Source organism: Neopelma chrysocephalum, unplaced genomic scaffold (genome assembly GCF_003984885.1).
Source record: "Neopelma chrysocephalum unplaced genomic scaffold, ASM398488v2 Primary Assembly neopelma1_299, whole genome shotgun sequence".
In the NCBI taxonomy this organism is placed as follows: domain Eukaryota; kingdom Metazoa; phylum Chordata; class Aves; order Passeriformes; family Pipridae; genus Neopelma; species Neopelma chrysocephalum.
Genome location: NW_020897961.1, coordinates 2,764,890 through 2,783,603, shown reverse-complemented (window position 1 = coordinate 2,783,603; position 18,714 = coordinate 2,764,890). Strand labels below are relative to the sequence as shown.

Here is an 18,714-nt window from a genome sequence, read left to right as displayed (position 1 = left end):
CTCTCCATCCCGCTGAGGGGCTGCTGGTCCCACTGCCTGGGGCTGATTGGAGAGAAGCCGAGGGACGTCTGTGGGGTCCCGTGGAGGGCACGTGAGTGGTGGGGTCTCCAGGGGGTGTTTCTGTGTGAGCAGAGGGAGCACCCGAGGCTGGTCCTCCTTTTTGGGGTCCTGGGGTGCCTGGTGGGTCCCAGTCTGACCCCTGAGCTTCCCTCGGCTCACCAAACTCCTATGTCCTGCAGCCCAGCTCAGGACGCAGTCTCTCCTTTCCCTGGGGAAACGGCCAATTCCCTGCCCCACCACTCCTTGTCCTGTCACTACAGTTCCTTACGCAGAGTCCCTCTCCAGCTTCCTTGCAGGCCCCTTCAGATCATGGAATGGGCTGTGAGGTCTCCACACAACCTTCCCTTCTCCAAGCTGAGCAGTCCCAGCTCTCAGCCTGTCTCAGCCGAGGCTGTGCGCAGGGTTGTCCTCTCATGGAAACCGTGGTGCTGCAGAACAAGCTCCAGCAGCACAGTAAGGTCCTTCCCCTCTCCACTAAGAGCATAAAACACCAGCCTTGCCCTCAGCAATCCCCATTCCCAGCCTGCCAGGCTGTCCCAAACACCTTAAACATGGTTGGCCTGCAAGGATCTCCCTATGGAAAAAGGCTTGTCTGCCTGAAAAGTGTGAGCCATGAGCGTCCGGGGTCTTTGTGGCACATCCTTCCCAATAAAGAAATTTTGAGCTGGGTGGGCTGATTGCTGGCTGACGTGGGGTCACTGAGGGACAGAGCACAGCGGAGCTGAGCGGGCAGCTGTGGTGCTCTGCAGGGTGGCAGGGGTTGCTAGAGGGGGGGAAATGGGAGCCCAAAAAGCAGCTGCAGAGAGCTGCGTGCAGGCAGCAGGTCAGTCCTGGTGGGAGGACAGTGCCTTGTCCACCTGCTCAGGGCTGAGAGCCGGGCTGGGGAACTGTGTGTTTTCCCCTCTTTCCAGGGCCTGGGCATCCTTTTGGTTTGACTTCAGGATGAACACCACCCAAAGCGGCCAGGGCTGCTGGGATCACCGGGGGGACCAGGGTGACCGGGATCCGGTTCCGCCTCCGCGCCGGGGGAAGCGGACGCTTCCCCCGGCGCGGAGGCGGAGCCGGATCCCGGCAGCCGCGTTCGCCCCCTCGGGGCAAGGAGGATCGGCGGGCGCACATGGCGCTGTACAGCGCGGCCGCCGCGGTGCTGGAGGGGCTGGAGCGCGGCCAGGGCGGCCTCAAGAGCCTCGTGTACAACAGCGGCTTCCCGGTGCGCCCAAGGATGGAGGGACGGGGAGACCCGGGAAGTGGGGTGGGGGGAGTCGGACCCGGGGGTGTGGGGGAGCCCCGGGGTGTGGGGCGGGTGCTGAGCCCTGCCCGCCCCCCCCGCAGCACGTCCGGCAGCTGTACGCGCTGGTGTCCGAGACCCTCCGCTACGCGCCGGTGCTGGAGAAGCTGCTGGATGGAGCCGCGCTGCTGCAGGCCGAGAAGAAGCTGCCCCCGCAGCTGGCTAAGGTACGGCGGGGGCGGGGGTGTCCCAGGAGCCGTGGGATCCCGGGGCTGGGATGTCCCGAACCCGTGGGGTCCCGGGGCTGTGATGTCTCCAACGCGAGGGGTCCCGGGGCTGGGATGTCCTGGAGCCAGGATGTACCAGAGCCAGGATATACCTGGAGCCACGCGGTCCCTGGGGCTGTGGTGTCCCGGGACCGGGATGTCCTGAACCCGTGGGGTCCCGGGCCCTGGATGTCTCCAACGGCAGGGGTCCCGGGGCCGGGATGTCCTGGAGCCGGGATGTACCAGAGCCAGGATGTCCCTAGAGCCGTTGCGTCCCTTGGAGCCACGTGGTCCCTGGGGCTGTGGTGTCCCGGGGCTGGGATGTCCCGAACCCGACGGGTCCTGCAGCCGGGATGTCCCGAACCCGTGGGGTCCACGGGCTGGGATGTCCCGAACCCGTGGGGTCCCGGGGCTGGGATGTCTCCAACCTGAAGGGTCCCTGGGCTGGGATGTCCCAAACCCATAGGGTCCCGGGGCTGGGATGTCTCCAACCTGAGGGGTCCCAGGGCTGGGATGTCGTGGAGCCGGGATGTACCAGAGCCAGGATGTCCCTGGAGCCATGGGGTCCCTGGAGCCACACGGTCCCTGGGGCTGTGGTGTCCCGGGGCTGGGATGTCCCGAACCTGTGGGGTCCACAGGCTGGGATGTCCCAAACCCGTGGCGTCCCAGGGCTGGGATGTCTCCAACGCGAGGGGTCCCAGGGCCGGGATGTCCTGGAGCCGGGATGTACCGGAGCCGGGATGTACCAGAGCCAGGGTGTCCCTGGAGCCATGGGGTCTCTGGAGCCACACGGTCCCTGGGGCTGTGGTGTCCTGGAGCTGGGATGTCCTTGGGGCTGTGGTGTCCCTGGGGCCGTGGTGTCCCGGCTCACCCCGTGCTCTCCCCGCAGGTGCTGGTGTACGACCTGCTCTTCGGCAAAGGGCTCAAGTGCGGGGGCCGCTGGAAGGCCCTGGCCCGGCGGCACCGGGCGCGGCTGGAGGCCGAGCTGGCCCGGCTGAAGGTGCGGCACAAGGTGAGCCGCAACGAGGACCTGCTGGCCCCGGAGCAGGCGAGTCCCGCAGGTGAGCAGGCCCAGGGCTGGGTGGGCACCATGTACTGGGAGCTGTGGGGGGCTGTGTCTGACCCGCCTGGCCCTCACAGCCTCCCAGGTCCCGCGCTACGTCCGGGTCAACACCCTGAAGACTTGTGTGGACGATGTGATCGACTTCTTCAAGCGCCAGGGATACTCCTACCTGGGCAAGGCAGCCAGGTGAGGGTTTCTTCCTGCTGTTCCACCTTACCTGGGGTGTCAGCAAAGCAGCAGGGGCTTGGGATGAGGTCTGGTGGGTTGAAGGGTTGCTGGTCTTGGTGCTCAGGGTGGCTGGGTTGAGGTTTCCATCACCCCACACTCTTAGTTTCTGCCTCTCTGGGTGCTGCCTGGAGCTGGGGAGGAACTGTGGGATGAGAGGGATTCTCAGCCTGGGCTCTGGAGGGCTCTGCCATGGCCACAGTGAGCCAGGACTGTGTGTATTCATCCTCCCTGTGTTTCATGGGCAGCTTGGAGGAGCTGAAGGCCCTCTCCGGAAAGAAGTTCTTGTTGGATCCTCATCTCCCAGAGCTGCTGGTTTTCCCTCTGCAGACAGACCTCCATGACAACCTGCTGTATACTTCAGGACACATCATTCTGCAGGACAAGGTGGGGGAACTGGGGAACAGGAGACTGCAGAGATGGGAAAACTGTTGATGGGCTGGAGGGTCAGCTCCTTCCACGACGCCTGGGCTTTGCTGCAGCACTTAGGTCTAAGCAGAAACTGTGGATGCAGCCTTCCCTGGGGCTGCTTCCATAGCCTGTAGGTTTGGGATGAATTCCTGGGCTATAAAACCCTCCATGGGAGCTGGGGACCAGCAGCTGGGAGGAGCACGGGGCTGTGGACTGGGCAAAGCTTCCAGTGGAGGGTTGTGGTGGCCTTGGCCCTGTGTCGCTGTGGTCCCTGTGACCACACAGTGCCAGCTGTGGCCTGAGGAGGGATTGGGGTGCTGCTGCCCACCCCTCTCACAGGCTTGTCCCTCTTGCAGGCCAGTTGCCTCCCTGCCTTCCTCCTCAGCCCTACTGCTGGTTCCCACGTCATCGATGCCTGTGCTGCCCCTGGGAACAAAACCAGCCACCTGGCTGCCATCCTGAAGAATAAGGGGTGAGGGCAGGTTTGTAGGAGGGGTGGAGGGAGGGGGAAAGGTGGCTGTGGTCCCCTCAAGCTCATAGAGAGCACGAGAAGATGGCAGAGCTGCAGCCTGTCAAAAACTCAGGTGAGCTGGTGGCTCTGACAGCGCTGGGCCACTGGAAGCACCTGAGAGGACGTGAAGTCACGTAGGGTTCACTCCCAGCCCCCGACCATGCACCCTGCGGGGTGGGGGCAGCTCCCAGGCTGTGCCTGCCTGGTGTTTGGAGGTTCCTGGGGCCGGGTGGGATGTTCATGCCTGTCTTGGGCACTGTGCTCTGCCTTCAGCCAGATCTTTGCCTTTGACGTGGACCCCAAGCGTGTGGCCACCATGAACACGCTGCTGGCACGGGCAGGGGTCACCGGCTGCCAGCTGGCCCAGCAGGACTTCCTGGCTGTGGACCCTGGAGACCCCAAGTACAGCAGGGTGACCCATATCCTGCTCGACCCGTCCTGCAGCGGCTCAGGTAACACAGGGGGCTCTGGCTGCTCCGGGGGAGCCGAGCTGGGGGTGTGCAGGCCCCCAGTGACAGCTCCTGTCCTGGAGGGATGGTGACCCGAGGGCCAGGGGAGGAGGTGGCCCCGAGTGCCGAGCGGCTGCAGGCTCTGGCTGGGTTCCAGCGGCGGGTCCTGGGCCATGCCCTGAGCTTCCCGGCCCTCCGGCGCCTGGTCTACTCCACCTGCTCCCTGCACCGCGAGGAGAACGAGGACGTGGTGCAGGCTGTGCTGCAGGAGCGGGGCTCAGCCTTCAGGTGGGTCTGCCTGGGGGGGCTCAGGGGGCTGTAGGGCAGGGTTTGGTGCTGACCCTCATCCCAATCCACAGGCTGGTGACTGCCTTCCCATCCTGGCCCTGCCGAGGACTCGCTGCCTTCCCTGGAGCTGAGAGCTGCCTCCGAGCGTCCCCGGCAGAGACTCTCACCCAGGGCTTCTTTGTGGCTGTGCTGGAGCGGTGCAAGGAAGGGGCTGATGCCCCCAGGTGAGAGGAGGGCACTGAGGGGCTCCAGCTACTTCTGGGGGGCACCACAGCCAAAGCCAGGGTTGCTGGGCACCCAGGGGAGGGTGTGAGGAGAGGCAGAGGGGTCTGGGTGGGTGCAGGAGCAGGAGCAGGAGCTGGGGCACTGGTGGGTTGGCTCAGGATGTTTGCTCTTGTCTGCAGCTCCCTGCCTGTGGCAGCTGAGGAGAAGCCACAGCCCAGAGAGGAAAAGGAGCCAGGAGCAGCTCCCAGGAAGAGGAAAAGGAAAAAGCAGCGGGTGAAAGAGTGAAACAATTTTTTGGACTGCCCCCTGCCCAGCTGGGGCTGCAGGGAACACTCCTACTGCCTGGGCACAAGTCAGGGTTTGTGCCCACTGCAGCTGCAGTGGGAAGTCTGTAACCCCTGCACTGAGTGCCAGCCCTGGGGTCACCCCGGTGCCAGGAAGGGGGAACTGGTCACCCAGGCCAACCCCCCTCAGGTTTGCCCCCAAGGCAACCCCCACTCTGCACCCTGCAGGGCTGGGGTGCTGCAGCTCGATGAAAGGGGTTGTTTTATCATGTTCCCCCCCCCAAAAAAAGTCCTGACCCCAGCCTGATGTGGAGCTTCAAAAAAGCCTTTAACTGTAGAAATGAAGCAGAATAAAGTTTCTCTAGTGTCATTTCCAGCTTGTTTGTGCAGTCCTGCCCTGCTCATAGTAGAGGCAAAGTAGGGGGGGGGGAAGTGAATTAATAATAATAATAATCCTGTCCCTGCACCTGCCTTTGACCAGGGGGAGCAAGGACACATGAGCCAGAGTGTGCTGGAAGTGACACCTGAACCCCACCAGCCCCACATGTCCCTGCCCAGCCCCAGGAATCACACACGTGTGAACACAGTCGTTTTATTTTAAACCAGGGACATAAGAAGCAAGGAAACAAAAATTGCACATTCACACTAAAATCCTCATCAGCCACACCAGGAATGATCCAAGTCTTCAGTCAGTTAAAACCCAGCCTCCCCCCAGGCACAGGGGGCTCTCCCGGCAGGGGCTGTGTGGCAGGGAAGGGACAGCCTGGCACCTCACAGGGTTGGGTGTGTGGGACTAAAGGGTGCCCTCACCTTGTCCCTGCTCATTCCCATCTCCCTCTGGCACACAGGTCTTGCTGGAGCAGACCTGGCCAAACTTTGGCACCTCTGAGGACAGGGAGTGGGCGCTCTCCTGGCCCACCACCCTGCCTGGGGCAGAGGGAGGGATACCCAGGGTCAGTCTTGGTGGGCACTAATCCTATCCCACCCACTTCCTTAAACTCCAAGGATATGTTTTCTCAGCCTGGCTGCTCTCAGCCCACTGCACCCTCAGCTATGCTGGTGAGGGGTGGCCAGAACCACCCCCACCAGCACCTGCAGGTCCTTTGTGTCCCCTCTGTGCCACACAGAGCCTGTCACCTGCCCTTCCTGCTGGGAGAGACACCTTGTCCCTGGCACACAGCACCGTAACATGAGAGCTCCTGCTCCTCACCCTCAGAGAAATAATTAAAAAAAAGAGAAAAAAAAAAGGTTTAGTCACATCCACATACATCACATTTAAAAGGAAGGGGATGATGTACAGCAGGGGGAGCACAGCAGAGCCCACGGGATGCAGCTGCCTTTCCCAGCACAGCACATCTCGGCGGGCACTGCCGGGGTGGGAACAGCTAAGCACTAACAGCTGGCAACCTCACTGAACCAAGCTTGAAGGAATTTGAAGGCAATTTAGCTTAAATATAAAAATAAATTTTTATTTTGTTAAAAAACGTTTAAATATTTGCAATTTTTTTTTGTCTTTTTTTTCTTGCTTTTTTTTTTTTTAATTTAGACCTCAGCAGACACACACACTCACACGGCTCGGAGAGTAAAAACCTGGCAGCAGAGCACTCCTGGGAATGGGGTGCCCATCCCTTGCCCTGGGCAAGGCAGGAGGTGGCTCTTGGGTGACCCCCAGCTCCAGCAGTTTCTTCCCATGAAGCTCCCAGGCAGGGAAGGGTGGGATCCCTGCTCCTGGCTGGATGGGGACAGGGGAGGCAGCATTGCAGCTCCTCAGAGCTGGTAAAACCCAAAGGGAGGGGGATGAGCTAAAAATGAAAAGCACTTTGGACTTGGGAGGGGTGAGGAGAACCCTTCCGCTCTGGAATCCTGGGAGCAGCTCCACATCTCCCCCTCCCAAGTGGGGAGGGGGCACCAGGAGAGAGGGGAAGGGAGGGGAGAGACTGCCGGAGTTGGAACCCCCCCCGGCCCAGCTGCCTTTCAGTCACGACATGGAAGGGACAACTCCCCAGCACGAGCAGCCACGCAGTGATGCTACTGTCAACACCCAATTAGCTGGGGCACGTCCCCCCCCAGGGACCGGTGCCCCCCAAAAAAGAAACTCCAAACAGCAAATCCGGCATAACCAACATGCCGCCACACACACGGTTCAGCTCTTCCTCCAAACTCGATTCAGTGAGCGCACAACGGGAGCACGGATAAAGCAGACCAGGGGGAGCGGGGTGGGGGCAGCCCACAGCCCCACGGAGCAGCGGGGATGGGAGAGGGGTGGGGGGATCCCCATCCTCACCCCGTGCCTCCAGCACAGGCCCAGAGGTACGGCGTGTCCTTGGCTGGAGGTGACAAATTAGGTCACTCAGCTGCAGCCATGCTGGTCATCCACGGCACCGGGGCAGCACCAGGCTGGCACCAACCCCGGCGGCAGGGATGGGACCATGTTCACCAGGCCACGGGATGACAGTGGGAAAGACTTCGGGACCTGGTGAAGACGGGGTCCCTGGGCAGCCTGGAACTGCAGCATGGCCCCAGTGGGGCTCTGAGTGGGACACAGCCCCAGGGCTGGCTGAGGGCTGGGGGGGGCACAGGAACAGCTGGAAGAAGCAAATGGGGAAAAATTTACACGTCATTAAACATGGCAAAATAAAGTGAGGGAAGGGACGTTGTGGATATGTACAGAGGGTCGTCCAGCCTTGGCTCTGAACTGTTCAAGTAACAAGAGTTTGGTTTATCCCATCCCAGCCACCTGGCACAGGCTCCAGTGGGTGGCAGGGATGGGGCCTGGTCCCACCACGGGGACAGCTCCAGCCTGGAGCCCCCCACACGTGGGCCAGAGGGGCCCAGCAGCACCGGGGTCACTTTTTGCGGGTGTGCTGCCTCCGTGCCTGCAGCCGCTGGCGAGCGCCCGTCTTGGATCCTGCCCCGATGGAGAAGGTGGGGGTGGACGAACCTGGAAGCAGAAAGGTGGCTCAGGGCCCTGCAGCCTTGGGGGCAGCGTGATGCCCACCCAGGGAACAGTGTGATGCCCGACAAGGGAACAGTGTGATGCCCACCCTGGGAAACAGTGTGATGCCCACCCTGGGAATAATGTGATGCCCACCCTTGGAAACAGTGTGATGCCCACCCTGGGAGTAACAGAAGGTTTGGTGTCCCCCGAGCCCAGCATGTACCACCTGAGCCAGCTCCCAGAACACATCTGGCCCTACCACTGTCCCCAGCCCAAGGAGACACCATGACCCATGAGCTCCCCAAGGCTGGAGCACCATCTCACTCCTTACCAAAGGATGAGCCGACTCCTCCAAAGCCTGAGGCAGGAGTGCTGGGTGTCCTGAAGGAAAGGCTGCTGCTTCCACTGCCCACAGCTCCTGGGACGGGAGTGCTCTGGCCAAAGGTGGGCGCAGGAGCTCCTGCAAATCACAGAATCAGCAACAGGTCATTGTGAGCCGGGGTTGGTAAAGGAAGAAGAGCCTTTGGGAGCCAGTGGCACCCACAGGACACAGGACTCTGCAGGGGCTGAAGCTCCTAGCCTCTGCTCCCAAAAAGCCCTTTTAATGCCAAAGTTACACTCTCTGGGCTCTCCTGGCAATCCCTGGGCTCTCCTGGCAGCGGGGTTGCACAGAAGGATTTGCCAGGGAAGAACAAAGGTCTCTGTCTTTCTACATCGAGCAGTTGCTCAGTGTGTGGGTTTTAGTTCTGTGGTAGCTGGGATGGCCCAGTGAGGGTGTGAAATGTTAGGGAAACCCTGAAAGTGAGGACAAAGAGATGGCAGTCACTGGCTGGCAGCTTCTCTGCCTGCCAAGGAGCTCCAGGTGGCTGTTAGGGACTGGCACAACCTTGGCTCCTGCAGGACACCTGGCTGGGTGTAGAGCCAGGGAGCTGGTGCCTTCAGAAGGGCCAAGGAGAGTTTAAGAATTCCCCTCCACCACTGAGGGCTGAGGCCCTGGACAGGGAGGATTGGAAGTGCCTTCCCTTTGCACAGAGAGGCTCTGCACAGCAGGAGCACCGGCCTCTCCAGGGCTGTGGAGCCCAGGAGCTTGGCAAGGTCCATCAGGAATGCTGCTGCCCAACTCCAAACCCCCAACATGGCCTGCTGTGACAGGACAAGGAGTAATGGGTTCAAAGTGAAAGAAGGGACATTTAGGTTACACATATTGAAAAAATTCTTGCCTGTGAGGGTGGGGAGGCCCTGGCACAGGTTGCCCAGAGAAGCTGTGGCTGCCCCATCCCTGGAAGTGTCCAAGGCCAGGTTGGATGGGGCTTGGAGCAACCTGGGATAGTGAAGGTGTCCCTGCCATAGCAGGGGAGTGGAACATGATCTTTAAGGTCCCTTCCAACCCAAACCAGTCCATGCTGACTCACCTCCGAAGGCAGGCTTGCTGTTGGGGGTGCTGGTCATGGTGAAGGCGAAGGGGGTGCTCTGGCCTGGTGCCCCCAGCGTGCTCTGCTGCAGGGAGGAGCCGAAAGGCGCCGCCGCCGGGGCCGCCCCGCTCTGCCCAGCCCCAAAGTTGAAGGCCACGGCCGGGGAGCCGCTGCTGAGGCCCGGTGTGCTCATCCCAAAGGCGCCGGCCGAGGGGCCCAGCTGGGTGGTGGCCCCAAAGGTGAACGGAGATGGGGTGGTGCCAAAGACGGCGCCGCCGGCACTGCTGCTCGTGGTCTGGGTGGTGGCACCGAAGCTGGATGTGGTGGAGGTGGCCGTCCCGAAGGAGAACACCGAGGTGGTGGTGCCGCCGAACGCTGCCTGGGTGCTGCTGGTGCCGAAGGAGCCCTGGGCGCTGGTCGTGCCAAAGGCTGTCTGGGCACCACTGCCGAACGCCGGCTGAGCCGCTGACTGTGCCGGGGGGGCTCCGAAACTGAACGGGGGGGCAAAGCTGATGGGGCCGGCAGCGGGTTTGCTGGCAGACGCCTGGCTGTCGGTAGCCCCGGCGCTGAAGGCGCTCCCGGTGCCAGGGTATGGCGGCGGCGGCTTTGCACCGGCACTGAAGGAGTTGCCAAAAGCTGAAACGGAGGAGCCGAACGTCAGCGGAGCTTGAGCTGTGGTGGCTGGGGCAGAGGAGGTCAGTGTGGTGCCCCCAAATATGCTAAAGCCCGCGGTGGTGGTGGCAGCAGCTGTGGAGCTTGAAGGTGCCTGGCCAAAGGCAGGGCCTGCTGGGGCAGTGGTGGTGGCAGTGACCATGGCCAGAGCTGGCTTCCCGAACTGGAACACGGGCCCTGGGGTGGCAAAGTTGGTTTCTGTACTGGGAGCGGAGCTGGCTGGAGCCCCGAACAGGAAGGGCTGTGCCACGCTGGTGGAGGTGGCAGCGGTGACGGTGACAGCCGGGCTGGCGGTGGGGCCCGTGGAGGCGGCCGGGGTCAGTCCGAAGCTGAAGACGGGTTTAATGGTGGCATCCGTGGAGGAGCTCTGGGTGGTGGCAGTCGTAGCTGCAGTGGTGAAGATGATGTTGGGAAGGCCTGTGAACACCGGGGTAGGCGAGGAGGCTCCGGGCCGCTCTGGGGCCGGTTGTGCCGTTGGTTTGAAGGCGAAAGGAGAGACTTTCGCTGGAGACGAAGCTGCGGTGACGCTGCCGAAGATGGGCTTGAACATGGTGGTGGTGGTGGAGGACGTTGAGGAAGGGCCTGAGCTTGCAGACACGATGGTTGTGGTGGAGGTGACAGCCGTGCAGGCTGCTGTGCTCTCACTCTTCGGCACAGCACCGAAGATGGGTTTGAACATGGGGGTGGGCATGGCAGTGGCCGTGGTGGGCACGGCAGTGGCTGCAGTGGGCACAGCAGTGGCCGGGGTGGGCACAGCAGTGGCTGGGGTGGGCACAGCAGTGGTCACAGTCACTGCTGGTTGGCTGGCAGGAGGCATTCCAAACAGGATGCTTGGCTTTGGGAGAGAGGGAGATTTGCTGGGGGTCTGGCCCAGCTCAGTGAACGCAGAAGGTGCCAGGCTGTTCGGGGGCTGCACCCCCAGGGCAGCGGGGGCAGGTGTGCTCAGCACGGGCACTGGCTTGGTGTCAGCAGAGGTGTCAGGCAGAGAGCTCGACTCCAGTGACACTGCAGGGGCAGGTGGCTGTGCAGCTGATGGAGGTGGCTGGGATGCTGCTGCAGCTCCAGTGGTGTCTGGAAAGGGGAAGAGAGCTTATTGAGGGATAGAGGGGCACCTACAGACAGCCCGCCCTTCTGCCAGGCACCCACCTGCTGGTGCAAAGCCTCCCGGAGCAGCCTCCAGCACACCCAGCCCTCCGCACTTACCACAGCCCTCAGCAGGACCAGGGCCTTGGTGTCCCCAAATGTGCCCCTTTGAGACCCGCCTGCCAGCTCTGCTGCCAAAGGAGCATTTGAACAGGAGGGTTTGTCACCTGCCTCACACAGAGGAAATGCGGAGCTCCCGCTGTGACCGCCCGGCTCTGCCGGGGTCCCACTCTGCTGACCCTCCTCCTCCTCACCTGGTGCTGTGGGTGCAGCCTGGCTGCTCTGCATCTTCTTCAGGCTGTCCAGGAGTGAGGAGCTGGCCAATGTAGGAGCTGCGGAGGCAGGTGCAGGCCCTGAGGATGTCACGGTGAACACCAGCGGCTTGGACACAGGCGTCGTCTCTGCAGTGGTGCTGGGGACTGCATCTACAGGGAAGGAGCAAGGAATCAGGATCCACAACCGGCTGTGGAGGACAAACTCTTAGCAGAGCTTCTCCAGCAGGCAGGGAAACGACACCAACACCCCACAGCCCTGGGGAACCTCACACAGCGCCCTGGGGACACTGGGGTATGAGATCTTCTCACTCCGAAGGCACAAAGAGCACCCCCAGACTGAGGCAGGACAAACCCAGGTGCTTTCCCAGCCTGTGCTACAGACACCCCACTGCTCCACCAGCCCACACCTGGGCTTGCTCCTACCACCCTCCGCATTCCCAGCCCGCCCTTACCAGCCTTATCCTCCAAGACACTGTTGAACCACTGCAGCATTGCCTTCTTCTCCGCATCCAGGTCCTCCGAGGTGATGGAGTAGCCCAGCTGAGGCGGCGGGGGCTGCCAAGAGAGAGCAGCAGCAGCTTAGCTCCTTCCCAGGGAAGCAGAGCCTCTTGGAAGGTGTGCTGGCGACTGGCCGTGGCGAGCCCCGTGAAGCAGCTGGTCCTGCCGCAGCTACCGCGGAGCTCCGGTCCCCGACTCTGCTGGACCCCCGGCGTGGCACTGAGGGCACGGCAGGCCTTCCCCAGGCATTACCTGGTCCGGCAGCAGGCAGCACAACCACGCACAGCCCACCAGACACTGGGGCTGGGGACAGCGTCACTTCCCACTCGGCCAAGGACGGGGCCTCCTTCCTGAGGGCAGGCAGGTCAGTGTCCCCCCAGCCCTGCAGAAATTGCAGTGAGCACATTCTATTGCCAGAGCGGGGCCAGAGGGGCTGCGAGACAGCGACGTACCAGCACCAGCTGGTCCCCACGGAGCGACGACAGCAATGGGATCTTCCGCTTGCGCTTCCCGCTGCTCCCCGGCGCCGACGGCGGGCTCAGGGAGTTCTGCTTCTTCCACACCGGCGACTCCGCCACTGCAGAAGGAGATGGGTCAGGCCCAGCTCCGGGCAGGTGTTTGGTTGTACTGATGGGGCTGTCCCAACCCCTCTCTGGATGGCCCAGCTTGGAGGGCAGAGCCAGGGGCAAGGCTTTCAGCTGCTGCGATGCCCTGGAAGAGCAGCTGGAAGAGCAGGGAGTCTGGGACAAGAGCCCGCTGGGGCTCTGTGGGTCAGCAACCCCTTCCCAACTCCAGGGATGGTCCCTGCACCATACCATGGGGTCCTCCTGCCACAGGCACAGAGGATTGCCTCTCCGTTTTAGCTGAGGAAGCACTGGAATAAGCTCAGCCTGGAATCCGATCAGAGCTCCACTCACACCACAGCAGGTCTTGGCCAAGGCTGACACCTGAACCTGTGCTGGGTTGGGAGCTGGAGTTCCCCATTGCAAGCCAGCTCCTAGGCACCTGTTACTACCCCAACACTGTCAGCACCCCCCTAATCACCTGGAAATCCCACTAGGGCAGTCCCTGAGGCCAGCTGAAGTAGCACTGCCTTGGGAGCAGCACATTCTGGGTTTCCAGGTGACCTCTCAAGCCAATCTCACTGCAGGCCTTGGCTACCTCAGCTACCTCCTGTCCTGATTTTGCTCACCCTGGTGGCCCATCCAACCCAGGTGCAGAGCCAGGGCCCACCTACACTCACCTTTCTCTGTCTGCAGCTCCTTGTCCGACTTCACTGGGGTGGAAGTGTTGGAACGATGTGACTCCTCTTCCCTGTGCAAACAGGAGAAAGCCAGTTAGGATCAATCCTGGGCTCAGCCCCATCCCAGGGAGCAGGACGAGACTGAACACGCTGAGGATTCCCACCAGCACCCCTGGTGTTTCTTTGCCTCCTGCAAACAGACCTCAGGACAAGAACCTTGTGCAGCTCCAGGTAGAAGAGCTGCTTCCTGCTCCAGCCCCAGCTTGGCTGGGCCTGCACCCCCTCCTCAGGATGGGTCAGCCCTGGGGGGCAGCTGGGAGTCCTGGATGGGAGCACTACCCCTCAAAAGTTAGACTCAGCCTGTCACCAGGTGATTGTGTCCACCAGGTGATCGTGTTGACTTTAGTTCTGACACAACCTCAGGCTCCTCTGATTTGGAAGAGAGGAGAACACAGTCTGTGCTCGAAGGCAGGCACTACAATACAGCCCTGGGATTTGATTTTGAGGAGATGGCAAAAATCAGGGCCTGTCTTTTCCCAGTGTTCCAGCAACCACCAACCCAGGCCATACCACTGCCATAAGGCACCATCACCTCTGCAGCAACCCGAGCCCTTATATCTCCAACTCGGCCTGGGAGCAGGGCAGGGGTGGCACCGCAGTGCCACGAGGAGACAGAGGGGCCAATCAACACAACAAGGGAGGTCTCCACACCAGTGCATGACCCACCATCGTGTCTTGGAGAGGAGACTGGACTGTCCCAGCTCCAGTGGAAAGTGGGACTTGGGCACTGGGATGGCTGGGAAGGCGACAGCTCCCTTCCCAGCTGGCTCTGTGAGAGGCTGGTTACCTGGCTTTCTTCAGAGGCCACTCTGGGGTCTGGGGACGGGAGGACGCTGGGCTGGACATTGGAGAGAGGCTCACACCCCTTCTCTTCCACAGCTGGAATAAAGAGAGACACCAGCAATAACTCACTGTGGGGCTGGCAGGGAGCAGAGCCCTCTCCCCCCTGCTCATCCCCACTGAACCCCATCACCCAGGATTTGGACAATGAGCCCAATGACTCCACAGCCCCCTCCTGCTTCACCACCACTTAACTCTCCCTCCACATTTTGGGGAGCTCAATGTCTGGCCACCCCAAGCTGAACCCACATGGGGAACAAGCAGCATCCAGGGCCAGGACACTGCTGGGCCAGCTCTTGCCTTTGTGTGACAGGCAGGGGCTACCCAGCTGCCTTGGGCACCCTCATGTGTGTGGGGCTGCTCTGGCAGGAGCCAGCACCTCCTTGCCAGGAGTTCAGAGCAGGATCCCAATGCAAGGATCTGACTCTCCCCAGCCCCAGCAAACCTCTCCCTACCACTATTTGGAGCAAACCTTTCCCCACATAGACAGAGCTCCAGTGGCCATGGCTAAGTGTCCCTGGCACATCTGCAAGCCCAAGCAGGATACAAGCAGTGCTGCATCAGTCAGCAGCTGGGACCTGGGTCAGAGAGGGAACACATGGCTCCCACAGTGCTGACTCCAGCTCAAAAGGTGTCAGCGCAGCAAAGCCTTTTTTTTTTTTCCTTTCACCTGCATTTATCCAGCCTTGCAGACTGGCCAGGGATGAGGAGGGAGAGCAAAACAGCCTCATCCTTGGTTTGGTGCAAAAGCAGCAGGGCAGCTCAGCCTGGGACTCCTCAGAAAACAGGGAACATTGCTGCTGGACCCACAGCCCACCTGACCCTCGGGGACATGAGCTGAGCCAACCAGATCCAGGCAGCCAGCCACGCTGCTCTTCATGAACCCAGCACTGGGATTACACGGGTGATCCCAGAGGAATGTGCAGCCCAGGTGTCCGTACCTGTGCCAGGCCCCGGGTGGAGCTGTAGGAGCTGGTGATGGCGTTGCGGATGGAGCTGGGGATGCCCCCGGAGTACGTGTTGTTGAGGGAGCTCATGGAGGACGTGCGGGACCTCTTGTTGGAGCAGTCGTCGGGGCAGTGAGAGACAAGGCCCCTCTTCAGAGAGCCCGGCCTGCAGGAGGGGTGTGAAGGCTTGGTGAGCTCCCCTGCTCTGCCCAAAGGTCCTTTCCATGCCAGGCAGGTGGAGGAAGGCAATCCCACTCCTTACAGGCTTGGGAATGACCCTCAGCAGCAGCACAGCCCTGCTGTCACAGGGTGACAGACTGACAGCCTCTCCTGCTCTCCCCCAAAGCCAGGCTCTGCAAGCAAAATCCAAGCCCCTTTTCCGGATCCCACAGATTTTTGCTGCCCCTGCCCTCCCCATCCCAGAAGTTGCTTTTGGCCCAGTGGGCACTTACTTGGGTACGAGAGAGGCGGGGGCACCGTTGGCTACCAGCGGCTCAAAGGCTGATTGCCCACTTCCACTGCTGTCGTGGCGCCTGTGGGAGAGAAGGTGGAAGCCTGAGGCAGTATGGAAGCCTTTCCCAGCCTAGGGAGAGGTCCCTTTCCAGGCAGCCTCAACACCGGGAGAGCTCAAACCCTGCTTGTTTTCCTGGGACCCAATACCCAGGACAGAGTTCTTCCACATCTGCAGACTCCTGCGGATTTTCTCTCGCCCCGGGCCTGTCCTCACTGACTCTCATCCCAAATGCCAACATCCTGCTGGGCACAGCAGTTTGGGCATAAGAAAATAAAAATCTTTTGCACAAATCCATTATTCTAAGCCAAAATGCTTCCATAAATGAGCTGCTGAGTCTCTCTGAACTGATCTGAGCTCTGAAACTCCCATCTCCAACTTCTGCCGAACCCATGCCCTGGACTGTTTGAGTCAGAAGCCGAATCCCCCTTCCCACAATGATTCCATGAGGATCTGAAGTGTGGAAGTCCCAAAGCAAAGCCTGCTGTGAAGCAGAGTTTGAGGTGTAGGACAGCTCTCCTCAAGCTCTGAGCACGCCTACCCCACAGCACAGGCCACCCCGTGCTCTCCAGCTGACACAGCTCCTTTCTGCCCTCCAAGGTCCCGGAATTTTCTGCCTACGAGCATTCCTTGTGCTTCCCAGAGAGGAATGCCTTCAAAATTGGCTTTTGTGGCAGAGTTGCGTATCGGCATATTAAAACAGAATAAAGAAAACCCCTGAGCTGATCCCCTCTGTGCATCCATCCCGTTGTTGTCCTGCTTGGCTCAGATAAACCAAGTCAAGCATCCAAAGATGGGAATTCAGTGCTGGAGGAGGATGGCATGCCCTGCCTTGCCCTGCTGTGCTCTCAGGATCACCTCCAGCCCCAGGACAATGTGCCTGGGCACTGCCCAAGCCACCCTCTGCAGTGTCCCAGCTCCCTGTCCAGACCAGCCCCAGCACAGAGGGAACAGCCTCCGTGGACACAACTGGGAAGGATGAAGCAAGTTGGAGCAAGTCCAGAGAAGGCCACAAAGTTGGTAGGGGGACTGCAGCAACTTCCCTATGGAAACAGGCTGAGAAAGCTGGAGCTGCTCAGCCTGGAGAAGAGAAGGTTCCAGGGAGACCTCAGTAGCCTTCCAGGATCTGAAGGGGCCTACAGCAGAGCTGGAGAAAGACTCTGCAGCAGGAAGTGTAGTGACAGGACAAGGAGTGATGGGTTCACACTGAAAAAGGGGATATTTAGGTTGGCTATACTTAAGAAATTTTTCCCTGTGAGGGTGGGGAGGCCCTGGCACAGGTTACCCAGAGAAGCTGTGGCTGCCCCATTCCTGGAAGTGTCCAACGCCAGGTTGGAGTAACCTGGGCTAGTGCAAAGTGTCTCTGCCCATGGCATGGACTGGAATGAGATGGTTTTTAAGGTCCCTTCCAACCCAAACCATTCCATGACTGTATGAGTGCAGAGCAGTGAGGCAGTGCTGTGCCTGGGCTGTTGGGCTCTAGCAGACCTTGCAGTCAGGATTTACTCCTGGTCCTTCCCAGGGCGCTGGCAAAGACACTGCACCCTCCTTCCCTGAGGCTCAGGGCTGGAAGTCGCTGACCTCAACTAACAGAAGCAGCAGTGTCTCCTGTTTACCCTCATGTTTCACCTCCCTTTGCTCACTCAGTCCATGAGGGAAATGTGTGGAGCTTTCCAAGAGGGATCCTTCCAGCCGGGGATCCCATCTCTCTTGGGAGCCCGGGGCTGACTGAAGGACAGAGCCCACAGCAGACACCAGCACTTCCCACCACGCCTTCCCAGCCTGCAAATCCCGGTGAGAAGAGAAACCATTTCCCAGCCAAGCTTCCCAAACCACATCCCAGCCCCTCCCAACCCCAGCCAGGCAGAGGAACACACTGGACCCACACCTAAACCACATCCCTTTGATCTCAAGGACAACAGGAGCCACAGAGGACTGTCTGACACAGCCCCAAGGGCCAGGTGATGGATGGGGTGTGCTTCCTCCCTGCAGTTCCCTTACCACAGTGCTCTTCCAGCCCAGATCCTGGTCACACCATGCATAGCACTCTCTGGGACACATCCCATTTGTCACCACTGGAGTGAGAGCCCCATCTGTGACCTTCCCAACACACCACCAGTGACCTGAACTGCTCCCTTGTTACCTTCTCTTGCTCTCCTGATCGTTCCCAAAGGTCTGCTCCTCCTCCTCCTCCTCTTCCACAGCCCTTTTCCTGCTCTCCCTGATGGCACTCAGCACAGTCTCCTTGGCACACGGGTCAGGGCTGCTGGTGGCTGAGAAGGCCAAGGGTGAGACCAGCTGCTCCAGGCTGGGGGGCAGAGAAGAGCACACTGTTAGGCTAGCTGGGATCACTGCTCAGAATTCCCCCATGGAAAAGGGGACACGGCTCTCCTGGGGGTTTAGATCACACCATCCTCCCAGCCATGTGGCAGCACTCAGGATGGGATGGTACTCCCAGGGCTGATAATGTGGCTTCCCCCGGTGTGTCTCGATATCCCCTGTGGCTGATAAGGGGGTTCCCCCCGATGTGTCCAGCATCCCTGTGGTTGTAAGGGGGTTTCCTCTGGTGTGTCCCTGCAGTACCCCCTGTGATTCCCTCCAGTGTGTCCCGGTCCCCTCCGTGGTTGATAACCGGGCTCCTCGCAGTGTGTCCCCACCCCCTCTGTGATTCCTCGGTGTGTCCCGGAATCCCCCTCTGTGATCCCCCGGTGCGTCCCGGAATCTTCCTCTGATCCCCCCGGTGTATCCCGGTCCCCCGGAACTCACGCCGGGGCGCGGGTGATACTGGCGGCGGGCGGTGCGATCCTCACGGTAACGGGGCTGCGGAACGGGCCGGCCCGGCGGGCCCAGGGCGCGGCGCGGGGCGAGCCGCCCTCCCAGCGGGCGGTGGTCAGGCCGAGCGGCGCGGCCAGGCGGGGTTGCGGTAGCGGGTACCGGCGGCGCGGGGGCTGCGGCGGGCAGCGCGGGGCCCTGCGGGACACAGCGCGGTCAGTGCGTGGAGGGCGGGGCGGGGCTCCCCCTGTCAGCTTCCCCCATCCCTCCCGTCCTTACCCGGGCTGTGCTCGGCGCGGCGCGGCCCTCACGGCCGGGCCGCCGTTGGCGGCGGCTTTGGCGGGCGGGCGCGACGCGGGCGGGCCGGGCCGCATGGCGCACCAGGCGCCCGCC

The 18,714-nt window shown here is 61.2% G+C and overlaps 2 protein-coding genes across 2 annotated transcripts; one reads left to right on the top strand and one right to left on the bottom strand.

Annotated features, from left to right (window-relative positions):
• Positions 1-1,154: 1,154 nt before the first annotated feature.
• On the top strand, positions 1,155-5,382 carry NSUN5 (NOP2/Sun RNA methyltransferase family member 5). Its single transcript, XM_027704972.1, has 10 exons — positions 1,155-1,270; positions 1,393-1,515; positions 2,444-2,615; positions 2,695-2,803; positions 3,091-3,229; positions 3,610-3,725; positions 4,038-4,216; positions 4,297-4,501; positions 4,573-4,725; positions 4,906-5,382. The coding sequence occupies exons 1-10, from the start codon at positions 1,178-1,180 to the stop codon at positions 5,009-5,011; spliced, it is 1,395 nt and encodes a 464-aa protein (XP_027560773.1). The 5' UTR covers positions 1,155-1,177; the 3' UTR covers positions 5,012-5,382.
• A 206-nt stretch (positions 5,383-5,588) lies between these two features.
• On the bottom strand, positions 5,589-18,695 carry LOC113978218 (nuclear envelope pore membrane protein POM 121-like). The gene is made up of 13 exons (XM_027704981.1): positions 18,601-18,695; positions 18,316-18,519; positions 17,693-17,857; positions 15,491-15,571; positions 15,033-15,204; positions 14,039-14,130; positions 13,192-13,262; positions 12,401-12,525; positions 11,903-12,005; positions 11,430-11,600; positions 9,361-11,103; positions 8,280-8,408; positions 5,589-7,951 (listed from the first exon to the last, which is right to left on the bottom strand). Exons 1-13 carry the CDS (start codon positions 18,693-18,695, stop codon positions 7,857-7,859), a joined length of 3,246 nt encoding a protein of 1,081 aa, XP_027560782.1. The 3' UTR covers positions 5,589-7,856.
• Between the last annotated feature and the right edge of the window lie 19 nt (positions 18,696-18,714).